General features: G+C 40.5%; 1 protein-coding gene across 1 annotated transcript in view; it reads left to right on the top strand.

Annotated features, from left to right (window-relative positions):
* The window catches only part of LOC116331405 (FRAS1-related extracellular matrix protein 2-like), a 71,718-nt gene extending 59,760 nt beyond the window's left edge, over positions 1-11,958 (top strand). Inside the window, 13 exon segments of the mRNA XM_039618099.1 lie at positions 573-703; positions 1,142-1,300; positions 2,109-2,412; positions 3,963-4,094; positions 4,475-4,806; positions 6,960-7,152; positions 7,281-7,406; positions 7,501-7,625; positions 7,748-7,882; positions 8,056-8,182; positions 8,514-8,701; positions 8,812-8,958; positions 9,351-11,958. Of these exon segments, the coding sequence (XP_039474033.1) occupies positions 573-703; positions 1,142-1,300; positions 2,109-2,412; positions 3,963-4,094; positions 4,475-4,806; positions 6,960-7,152; positions 7,281-7,406; positions 7,501-7,625; positions 7,748-7,882; positions 8,056-8,182; positions 8,514-8,701; positions 8,812-8,958; positions 9,351-9,899 (2,648 nt within the window). The 3' untranslated portion in view covers positions 9,900-11,958.
* Positions 11,959-12,144: the final 186 nt, after the last annotated feature.

The raw sequence follows: 12,144 nt of genomic DNA, 5'->3' as shown, positions 1-12,144 counted from the left end.
CAGCAGGATGAGGTCTTTTGTTCTATCTGTTCAGCTTTTAGCCCAAAGTGAACTTTTCTAAGCTTAATCAAGGCTTGAAATATTTATAGAATACATTCAGTCAATTCAAATTATACCTGCCTACCCACCGTTAAAATTTCCCCGCAGTTTTGAATCATACAGCCGTGAATTTCTCATATTGCACAATATTTTCTCGCCGCAGCACATTTCTAATGCAAAGCTCTATTACTTACCGTGCAAGGAGATGGACCACCTTTGGCACTATGCAAATAGAAACCTGCAATGCTTTTTAGCTAAGTGATATATTCTTCTGAAGCAATAAAACGTGCATTGGGCTAATCTGCGAGGCCTTTTTATTTCCTGTAAAAATGTAAATTCGGCAAAAAAGAGGTGGAAATCTGGCCTTGCAAGTCAATTACTTTTATCTCAGGAAAAGATATCGATCGGTGCAGTACACTTTTGCTAATAATGATCTATTTGTGCTATATCGTGTGCTTTGTCCACAGTTAATCAGTTACATTTTCCAACTGTTTCCCTGATGATTGTGTGTTTCTATATTTGTGTGTGCCCAGTCCTTGAGTTCAAGCAGGGGGATAAGCAAAATGTGGTGGAGGTGCAGGTGCTTTTTGATGGAGTCCGAGAAATGAGGGAAGCGTTTACTCTCCATCTGAAGCCTGATGAAAACATGGTGGCTGAAACTCAGGTCAGAAGTGCGCGCATGCTTAACCGCCACAGAGCGATCACACAAATCCAAACTGACAGCTCAGGAATTTAAAGCTTAATGAAAAAGTAAAAAGATTAAAAGCTTTTTTTTTTTGATTTGACCCATATTTATCCAGGTCAGTCCCAGTGAGATCAGGGATCTTTTTTACAAGGGTGTCCTGGCCCAGACACCGGCAGCACTTTACTGTAGTTGCAACCAAAAGGGCAATGAAAACATTTTGCAATGAATAATAGATTATGTTAAAAAAAAAAAGACAGAAGAAGTGAGGAGAAGTAAGGAGTAGAGAGAGAAATAAAAGAGGAAACAGAAAGTCTGAAGAGTGAAATGTCCGAGAATTTAAACACATTCACTGATAGTAACTCGTTACTCAGAAACACCTCTGTGTCAGTAGTCCTTAAAGCTCTTTTTCTGAACCAGGTGACTAAAGTGATCGTTTACATCGAGGAGATCAACAGCGTGGCTGATGTCACCTTTCCCTCCCTTCCTCATGTGGCGTCGTTGCTCCATTACGATGATGTCGCCAGGACACCAGACAGCCTCCACCCACCAGCCGGCTATCCACTCATCTGTGTCACAGTGAGTCAAGCTTAAATGGTATTTAGGGACACAAGTGGCCCTGGAGGAAGAGTCTTGCTCACTCTACAACAACATGCCTTCTAGAAACACCTGGGAGAGCAGCTTAATAGAAAACAGTTACATTTATTACGGTTTTTTCCAGTAACGAAGGTAGCATTGCTTTTCCTCAGGATCAAACTGTCCACCAGGAATCAGCTATTCTGTTCTTAAAACAAACATTACACAGCCTGGTAGGCCACAGTCGCCATGCTCTCATACACAGGAGAATCTTCCACTCTTGAAAACGTGTTCAGTGAGAAACTTAAATGGATTGTCGTGATGTGTTAAGTCATTTGCTCCTCAGGTGACTGCTGAATGTGGCTAGAACTGTGTCTGTGTGTTTGTGTGTGCGAGAGAGACAGAGAGCAGAGAGAGTGCATGTGTGTGTTTATTTTCGTGCAGTGTGGTCAGCTGCGTAGGAGGTTCCCTGGAGAGGCAAAATGAAGAAGTCTTGTCGAAATTGAAGTGTTGAGTGCTGTAGCAGGAAGCTCAGTGTCAACAGGTTTACAAAGGAAATCTACAGAATCTATTTGAGGCTTAACCCTCGATCCAATATTTGTAGCTTTCTAAATATAAAAAAAAAATTTTCCAAGACCACAAATGTGAGAATATAAACCACTGAAACATCTGGATTTCCTTAGCAACCATCACTTACTCATTTGTATTATCTGTCTCCTTCTTTCCTCTGGCATGTGCTGTATCTTTCTCCATCTCTCTGCTGTCCTTGCTTACCCACCCACTCCTGCTAAATTCCTTATCCATCCTCCAGGCTTGCAACACAAAATACCCAGATTATGACAGGACGGGCTCTATCTGTGTCAGCGAGCACATCAACAACACCTTGACCCGCTACCGCTGGCTCATCAGTGCCCCAGCTGGCCCTGATGGCGTCACCAGTCCCATGAGGGAGGTGGACTTTGACACATTCTTTACATCCTCCAAGATGATCACACTGGATTCAGTCTACTTCCAAGCAGGCTCCAGGGTCCAGTGTGCTGCTAGAGCTGTTAATTCGAACGGGGATGAGGGCTTAGAGCTCAGCAGCCCTGTTGTCACAATCAGCCAGGTGGAAGGTGAGGACTGAAAAATGAATTAAATTTATCTGGGCCTGATGTTTCCAGGTGTTTTTTTGAGAATTATTCTACAAGAATCGCAAAAACAACCTACTATACATTACAGCTTTGTTCAGTCAGGGCAATGTTTGATAAAATAGGATTGGTATTCAAGCTGTCATTTATATTTGGCCCTGTTTGGGGACATCAGTGCAAGTATACAAGCGGCACCCGTGGAAGGGTGATGGTTCGATCCCTGGCTCCTCCAACCTGCATGTCAAAGTATACTTGGACAAGATACTGAATCCCCAGTCATCCCCACACTCGTACTCACACTCCAATTAATGCATCGGAGGGAATGTGAGCGTTATATTAAAACTCCTTTGCCTCATTCACCCACATAAATATTTGAATAAGGCTTTTATTAACAAAACTCTTTGAGTACTCAATATGGGTAGAAAAACATGTTCTATAAGTACCATCATTGACAACACAGATGAAAATGATAAAAGTCAGAAACAGGATGAAAATGATGAGCTGGAGGCAAAGGTGGGTTGCAAAGCGGCTTGCATGCAAGCAGGAAGCAGCAAATGTACGCAGGCTGTAGCAGTCTAAATAGTGATTCCCATATGAGATTTGCAAGCTGAATCCACAGCTGAGCAATCCACTGACTTGGGTCGGCACTGATATAAGGTGATTAAATTGATAGGTTGCCTGAAGTTCAATATTTTTATCTTTGAATTATGATTTAAATTATTCGACAAGTATTCAGATCTTTAAAAAAAATATTAATGCCAGCAAGGAAACTAAACAAAATAAGGGTTGTAATCACAATGGTACTTGATCAAATTAAGTAAGTCTTATTGCTGTACTTAATTATAAAACAAAAAGCGCTTAATTGAGAAAACGGTCCGTGTCCTCTACATATGTTATAGTTTTAAAGAATAATTTATTGGGTAATTGATGTAGTGGAATTTTATTGTAGCTGGTAAGATCTGAACCAATTTTACACACTGTCTAATCTGCAACTTTGTCCTATTTTATAAGATTAATCAAGTGGCATACAGACACACACACACACACACACACACACCCACAGACCATTTTCATTGGTTACAATAGCCCTAATGAATCATAATCCAATGCAGCTACAAGCTATGTGCAATGAGAATGGGTCAGAGCTCTCACTCGTTTCTCAAATGGGAAAGAAAAAAATAATAATTTTTTGCTGTTGCTATGCTATCACTTATGCCGCACTCATTCCACCTACACATCCCAAATGGAACAAGTTCAGACTCACTCTCTCAGGGTGGTCACAGGGTATTCTTAGAAATATGGAAATCACTATATGACTCAGTAGTAGTTCGGGCAGGTTATGAACAGAAAGGGATTTAAGAGGATATTGCATTTGTAATGTGTAAAAAAAAGAATAACTAAATAAGGATTTATCACATGTAATTAGCTGTAAGCCATTGCCAGTTACTATATCTTGCATTCTCTAATGTTTTGTAACTGTCTTGTGTCTGTTCTTGTGTTAGAATATCTCTTCTCTGCTCTTCTGTCATTAAAAGGTATGTGTCAACCACGCAAGATGGGGACTGTTGGTGCCGAGCCTTTCTCTGCCAAGCTACGCTACACTGGAGCAGACGACCCAAAACACCCTAACCTCATCAAAGTGACTGTCACCATGCCTCACATAGATGGTATGTAGGAGCTGAAGGCAGAGCTCGTACCACAGATGAAGTGAGGTGTAATGTAGTGTGTGTAACATTCACGTCTGGGGCTCCTCAGGAGCGTGACAGCCAGAATATAGATCTCGCTGGGTTGTACCGAACCCTGCTGTAGAAACCCTCCAGCACACCTGCTACTTAACAATCCTTTCTTGATTTTTAATCAGTTTCCTTCTGCTTCATCTTTTTACTTCTCCTTTTTTATGCCCACCCCTCACCCCCCGTCAGTTTTAACTGTCTATCTACTCTTTCTTTTCTCTGGATTACTTTTTTTTTTCAATAATCGTTTCTCTGAGTTCGAATATCAAAGGTAGTTGGACACGCTCAAAATCAAAAATGTCCTTGTCTGGCAGGAATGCTTCCAGTGATCTCAACTCGCCGTCTCACGAACTTTGAACTGACTCTCAGTCCCGATGGAACCCGGGTCGGAAACCACCGCTGCTCTAACTTGCTTGACTACACCGAGGTCACCACAGCTCACGGCTTCATCACTGCATCGACGGGCAGCCCTGAGAGCATGGGGGACTCTGCGCCGTATCAGTTCAGCAGCTCTCTGCGGGGGAACAGCACACTGCGCTTCTACAGGAACCTCAACCTGGAAGCCTGTCTCTGGGAGTTCACCAGCTACTACCACATGTCTGAGCTGCTTACTGACTGTGGAGGCACCATAGGGACTGATGGACAGGTGAGAGTCTGTTTGTTTGTGTACCTTTCTCCACAATGTATAAATTCCAATCTGGGCTTTGTGTGTACATCTGTTTGACTGTTCTCCTCTGTGAGTGCTTGTGCTCACCTGTATGTGTGCTTGCCTGTATGTTCAGTTTATTTGCAGCCTTGTGAATGAGGAGGACACCCAGACTCAATGGCACCAGAGCTGTTTGCCTGCATTTTATGTCTCATTTGCTGCTTGTGTGTGTGTGTGTTTGCCAATTTTATACACAAGCATTTGATTGACAGCTTTTAGTGTGAAGGTACACACACACGCCAGTCAGTCACTCATAAATACTCAATACTATTCTCAACACAGAGCACTAAAGCTTACATCCTCATGAAATCTTCTCTGAGTCCTGGGCATCTACACCAATATCCCCAATTCTAAGGTACCTAAAAGCTTTTCTAAAGCTTTTTTTTGGTACTTTTACTGGCTTTCTGTCGGGCTCACTACCAAGTCAAGCACCGCATTCAATTTTGGCAATGTGGCAATCTGTCATTTATGTGCTAACAAGCTTCCAGTTGCTGTTTTCTGTTGTTGCATCATTGCAGCAGATGTTGCAAATGTTGTGATGTTATAAGGACTATTCTCTTGCTTCCTGTTATTGTGGAGACAGACCCTTGCTCCCTTGCTCATGTCCTGCTGTTCTTTAGTGTTCCACTGGCTTTTTATCTGTGAGCTTGTTGCTGTTGATCAGACTGCTAAGTGTGTGTGTGTGAAACAGAGATGGAGAGAGAGAGAGAGAGAGAGAGAGAAAGGGAATTATAGATGGAAACATGAATGTACTTGTCCCTAGTCATAGCATGCAGCAAACACCAATTAGCTGCACATGATGCAAGTCTTCCACTAGTCTCTAGTCCATGTCATTTGTTAGGTTCCTCAAGGACTGTGGAAGACAAAAAAGACAGGCGCTACCATGCAGCTGCTCATATCAAAGAGCACAGAAAAAAATGTAATAAGTCAGAAGACAAACTTTTGCCTGAGTTTTGGGTGAAATAATCATGAGCCGTGATTTATTCTTGCTTTTTTATAACAGCTTTGCTTTTCTGTATAACTGCGAGGTTATTTTGTTCTTTGTGGAGCGCGTGTATTTGAAAAAGTGGAACTTTGAATGCCCAAGAAAAGTGCAAGAAAATGATTTTTCAAGAAAGTAAGGAAAGAATGGCTAATTTTAGGAAGCCGTTGTAGTGAAATTGTGGACAGAGCGAGTTTGTTTCTCAGTCAGCCAGCTTTTGATTTCCTTTTTCAGTACCGGTTCAGTGCTTTGCATGTAAATGCTGTTTTAGAACTACGACTGGATTTTAAATCAACTGTCCTCAAGTGACAAGCAAAAGTTGATCAGAGAAAGAAAAGACAGAACAAAATCGCACTAATTTTTTTGTTACGGAATCATTTTTTGCTTCTCGTAGTTTCTCTCATCGTTTAATCTCCCCTCTGAATTCACTTCTGTTATTGACTATGCAAATCGAGTAATTTTCACTTCAAGCCAAACAATGATAATTTACTACAGTTTCAGCTTCTGTCAAACTGAACTATTTTATGTTTTTTAAGGAACATAAAATAGTTCAAAAGCTGTGAAGTCAGACAACATTGCTAAAAATAAATTGGTGAACAGAGACACCTAGTGGTGATTTTGTTTTGTTCGTTACCAGGGAACACTGGACATTGCCTATATCTTGTAGCAGCAGAAAAAGCAAAATGTAATTAAATCACTTTTAAATACTTGGAAATATGCTTCACATCTTTATTTCATCAATGATCAACATGAATTATACTTTTTGAAATGTTTGGAAAACCTTTTAAAAAACAATGCAAGCCCACACCAATGCCCACTGTGGTTCTTTGTGTACAACACAGGGGTTTTCTGCATCTCTGTAGAAACACTGAGTAGGAGTGAAAGAGTTCAAACATTAAACACCTTGTGGAGGAGAACACTGTGTGCATCTGTTACATCTTCTCTGCACTTATTATAGCTTACCGACCTACAATCGCCCTTTAATCTGAAAAGGTTTTACCTGTTTTCATCAATGTTGAGGATTTCTGTTGTCTTTTCACCCTTTAGTTCAATAAGCTCGTTTCATTTTAAAAAATCAAATGACCAGTTCTTCATTGAAACATCTTTACAGGTGCTGAACCTGGTCCAGTCCTACGTGACCCTGCGTGTGCCTCTTTATGTATCGTATGTGTTCCACTCCCCTGTGGCTGCTGGTGGCTGGCAGCACTTTGATTTACAGTCCGAGCTGCGCCTCACCTTTGTGTACGACACGGCCATCCTCTGGAAGGATGGCATCGGCAGCCCCCCACAGGCAGAGCTACACGGTATGTCACCAAGACAGAAAGAATATTATAGCTTGTGTTTTTGTTCTTGCACAGGATACTCTCCACATCAACAAGACCAGTTCTTGGAGAATTCAGAATGTATATATGTGTGTGTGTTTTTTTTCAAGGTGCTTTGTATCCTACGAGCATGCGCATCAATGAGCAGGGACGTTTGGTGGTAAACTTCCATACCAAAGCTCACTTTAGGGGTCTGTTTGTGAAGTCTCATTCTTCTGGGAGAATAAAACGATCTGGTGAGACTGAAATGTTGTCATCGTATCAGAATTGTATTCTGGGACCATTATTTTAGTATAAAGTATAAACTTTGCTCTCAAAATTACCCTGCAGTCTCAATGTCATCCATGGTGATGAGCGTGGACAACCCTGGCATGACATTTAATCTGACCTTAGTGAGGAGTGAGCCCACTTACAACCAACCGGTCCAGCAGTGGACCTTCACCTCTGATTTTGCAGTAAGACTGCATGAAACTTTTAAATGCCACGATGTAATCTGAGACATGTAGTCTGTTTCAAAGCAGCTACAAGGGCAGATGCAGACTGATGTTTTTATATATCTCCCCACTGCTGCATATAGGTGAGAGACTACTCTGGTACCTACACAGTGAAGCTGATTCCCTGTACAACATCCCAAAATATGGAATACTCTGTTCCACCTGCCTGCAGTCCCAGAGAACCCATCACCTTTGATCTGGACATCAGATTCCAGCAAGTAAGTCAGCATCAGCTAAGATTAAGATTCAAGAGTGGCATGTTTCCTTGTTGTAGGAAGGATTTATTCATTTGTATTCATTTATTTATTCCATTCTCTGTCTCCAGCTGTCACTGGCAATCTGTCTTCTTCTATGATGCTATCACTTTCTAAATATGTGCATACATTTTTAGGTGAGTGATCCAGTTGCAGTAGAATTCAGTCTCAACACTCAGATGCTCTTGCTGTCCAAAAGAAGCCTATGGCTTTCTGATGGATCCATGGGTTTTGGACAGGAGGGTGATGTTGCCTTTTCTGAGGGTAAGACCTATTAGGTCCCAAGATTTACAGAACTATACTAGTCTAAAATATTTCACATTGCTTTTGTCAGTTTGGTAAAGGAAAATGTTTACCTTTCATGCAGACATAGGGTTGCTTCAAGTAAATGATTTGCTTTATACTATTAAAAGAAAATATCGTATGAGATTTTTTTACAAAGCATTTAATTTAGAGTTTTGGTTTGGTTTGATTGACAATAATTGTTAAAGCAGTGGCAGCAGATTATGCATCTATGGTTTCGTTTTTGGACAAAAATGAAAATAAAATAAATTAAAAAAGGTACGATTTAGATTTTACGTTTTACTTTCCTCAGGTGATACAATATACGGCCGTGTCATGGTGGACCCTGTGCAGAACCTGGGAAATTCTTTCTTCTGTAGCATCGAGAAGGTGTTCCTCTGCACAGGTGCCGATGGATACGTACCCAAATATAACCCGACCAAGTTTGAATTTGGATGCCTGGCAGACTCCCCTTCATTGCTGTATAGATTCAAGATTCTTGTGAGTATTCTTGTTTTCTAATGATAACATTTCATTATGCACGGACATGCAAAATAACATTTAATAATCTTCCATCCCTTTTTGATTTTCGATCTAAAATACTCCACCAGGACAAGGCTCAGCCGGAGACTCAGGCACGGGCATTCGGCGATGTCAGTTTTAATGCTGTATTGGCAGCGGACGATCCATCAGCCATGTCACTCATCTGGCAACCAGGTTCTGATGGCTTTAGACTGGACTCTGCAGCCATGTTTCAGGTATCCTATATGCTAATGTTTCCTGAAGCCAACAGTTCATTTTTTTGTATGAATCAAAAGCTACAGAAATAACCTGCATGACGAAGTTGCGAGACCCTGCAACTTTGCAGGATATGAGGAGAATAACATAATCCTGTTTATGCATTTGTGATGCTTTTACTTGGAGGGATGTAAAAAATCTCAATCTTTAAAAAATTACTTAAATTAGGGCCAGTAGAAAACTGACTATAAATTGGCTATAGATAGCAGATTTTCATTGCACTAGCTAATTTTGAACAATTAAGGATTACAGTTTCTATTTTTTTAGTTGTTTGATTTTAGTCTTTGTGTCTTTTGCATCAGTTTAAGGTGAATATAATTCTAAAACATCCATCATTTTTACTGCTTCTTAGGTTGCTGCAGGTCGTGAATGGTACATTCACACCATCTACACAGTTCGCTCCAAGGAGAATGCCAATAGAGGGATTGGAAAACGCAGCCTAGAGTACCACTCTGTGACTTTCACAAGCAATGATGTGGCCTTGACCCCATCCAGTTCAAAAGGCCACCGCTGGAGGAGGTCAGCTGCCAATAAAGTTCCTGAAATCGCTGAAGATATTGGAGTAGATAAGAACCGTGGTACTAACATCATGCACATAGCTCTGGATCGCACCAAGCATAGGTCAGCGGGGCCAAATGAACTCTTTGCTGATGGTCTGGAACCCAGGGAGCTGCACGCAGATGACGAAGAGGAGAGTCTGGTAACTGTGGTAGGGGCGCTGATCGGCCTCCTGCTCATCGTCCTCATTATTGTCTCCATTGTGCTGGTGCTCAGATCCAGACAGAAGGATGGGAAGGAAGGATGGAGGGAGGGCGTGCAGGAAGTGGTGAAAGGGTCTGTCAGTACAGAGCCTATGTTGGTGGTGAGGATGCAAGACTGCCGCAACAGCTCAGAGGTCTGAGCAATGAATGCACGGACAGACAGATGGACATGTAGGAAATATATGGGAGCTTTTATAAGTTTTTCTTTGGAATATCTTAAAAAAATATATTTAAAAAATGGCATTAAATTGCTTTCATAACACCAAAACACAAGAGTCATCACGTATGGTATTAAGTGTGCCTGTAAATGGGGGTGAGCTCTACAGTACAGAATATATACTTATCACTGCAACAGCAAAGCAACATTTTTAATTTAATACTCAGACTTGTCCTGCAAGTAGCGTAATACTGCTGTGCTCGCTTAGTGGCTTTGTGGTGTTAAAGTGCCTGAAGCAACTACATCCCTTCAGGACAGTCCCAGTCACCCAGTGAACATTTACGATAAAGCGTCACACAGGACAAGTCGAGAGATTTAGCGCCGCGGGTGCACCTCCGGGAAAGGAGGCTAGATATTAACGATATGTGCATCAGAGGAAAGAATATTTCATCTCACAAAGAAGCCTCAGATGTTTCCTTTAAAAATATGAATGATAAACTATCCCATCATTTCTGCAGTATGCTGAGGATAAAATAGGTTACGGTACACATGCTGTGCAGCTGAGGTTGTTATAAACTCCATCCACTGGTGGGAGATAATAGAAAACAAAAGGTAAATACTGGACTTCTGCGAACTAAGTGTTTGGCTTCAAAGCATTTGCTGTATGAGCACATTCATGTTAAATCTGGGGTGAACTGTGCCTTTAAGCCTACAGTTTAGTCTTAAGATATTTGTTGGGGCAGTCATAAAGACAAGATGGCACCACTTGTGTTTTATCTGTGAATTAAACCTTGCAAAACTCTTATTATCAAACTCCAGGAATTGAAAACAACTACTGATATAATTTATTGTTTAATCACCAGCTAAACTTTTTTTTTATTCCTCTACCATATCTACTGTTCCTTATCATGCTTACCATATACCGAAGAGTGTTTTCCTGCATGTATTTGGCATCTCTGTTGCTCCTTTTTATTTTAGTTTTTTAAATATTACTAGTACAGTTTTAACACTTTAGTTTTCAGCTCATCATTGCGTCTGATAGCACAATGTTCACTGCTGTCACTGCTATCCTCACAGTGTTGTTGCTCTGTGTTTTTCTAATACTTTCTGTCATTTTGAGGGTTTTTTTTTTGTTTGTTTCTTTATTTAACACTGATTAAGGTACATTTGTAATGAGACACGCATCTCAGGAGTTATTTCTTTTACAAAGAATGGACTGTGTGTTATAACACAATTTACTACTGCTGACTGGAGAGCTCTCCAGAGCCACTTTCAACGTCTGTGTTACACTGCTAATAAGTGTGGTGCTGTGAACATTCAAATACTGTATCCATATCCAATGAATTAACCCCCTGTTCTTCCCACATTATGTTCATATTATTTGTCACTAGTGTTGTGTGGGATTTCAGTGTTCTGACTCATTTTGTTTTTCCCAAACAAATGATGCAAAGAAAATAGCTGCTCACAGATCAGTATGTCACTATGGAAAATATCACATTTGAGACTTTTGATATAATCTCATAATTTTGTCGATGTCACTGGTGAAGGTTCTTGTTTATGTGTATTGTTAAAACTATGTCTTACTCTACTATGAATATACAACATGCTGATGTAAGTGTTCCTGAATATTTGTCTTATTATGGTGTTGTTAGTCATCATTGTATAATTATTTCTACTATTCATCAGGGTTAGTTGATGTGATGGACATGAGCCGGAAAGCAGCTGAGGTGCGAATCCTCGAGGTATGTCAGGATTTATACATCTGATTGCCAGCTGTGTGTGTATGTGTGTGTATTTTTCTATTTTTCGTTTCCTTTTTTTTATTCTACCCTGATGAACTTGGAAATAACACCATATCTGGCATCAAATGCACTTTTTTGCATCGCCTCCCTCACACGCCACTACAAGCTATGCAATGTAATGTATACCCCACAGCCAGTTATTCCCATAATATGACAAATTTAGCACAATCAAACTTGATATTTACTTTGTGTCTTTTTATGAATGGGTTTTTATGTATATGTATTTAAGAATAAATACTGTTTACCGGTGCCTTTTGTTATTTTCATTGATTTAATCAGTACATTTAGGTTTAGAGGTGGGGTTGAGCATATGAACTTTAGTCTAGCTGCAAAGAAAATGAGGCTTTGATACTTGATTTGACTTCACTGCTTTGAGACTGAGAATACTTTCCCCAAATTTGTCTCTGTCATGTTAAAATCATCTGT

This window comes from Oreochromis aureus, linkage group 10 (genome assembly GCF_013358895.1).
Source record: "Oreochromis aureus strain Israel breed Guangdong linkage group 10, ZZ_aureus, whole genome shotgun sequence".
Classification (NCBI taxonomy): Eukaryota; Metazoa; Chordata; class Actinopteri; order Cichliformes; family Cichlidae; genus Oreochromis; species Oreochromis aureus.
Note: the sequence above shows the minus strand (reverse complement) of the source record. Positions and strands in the feature narration are given on the sequence as shown.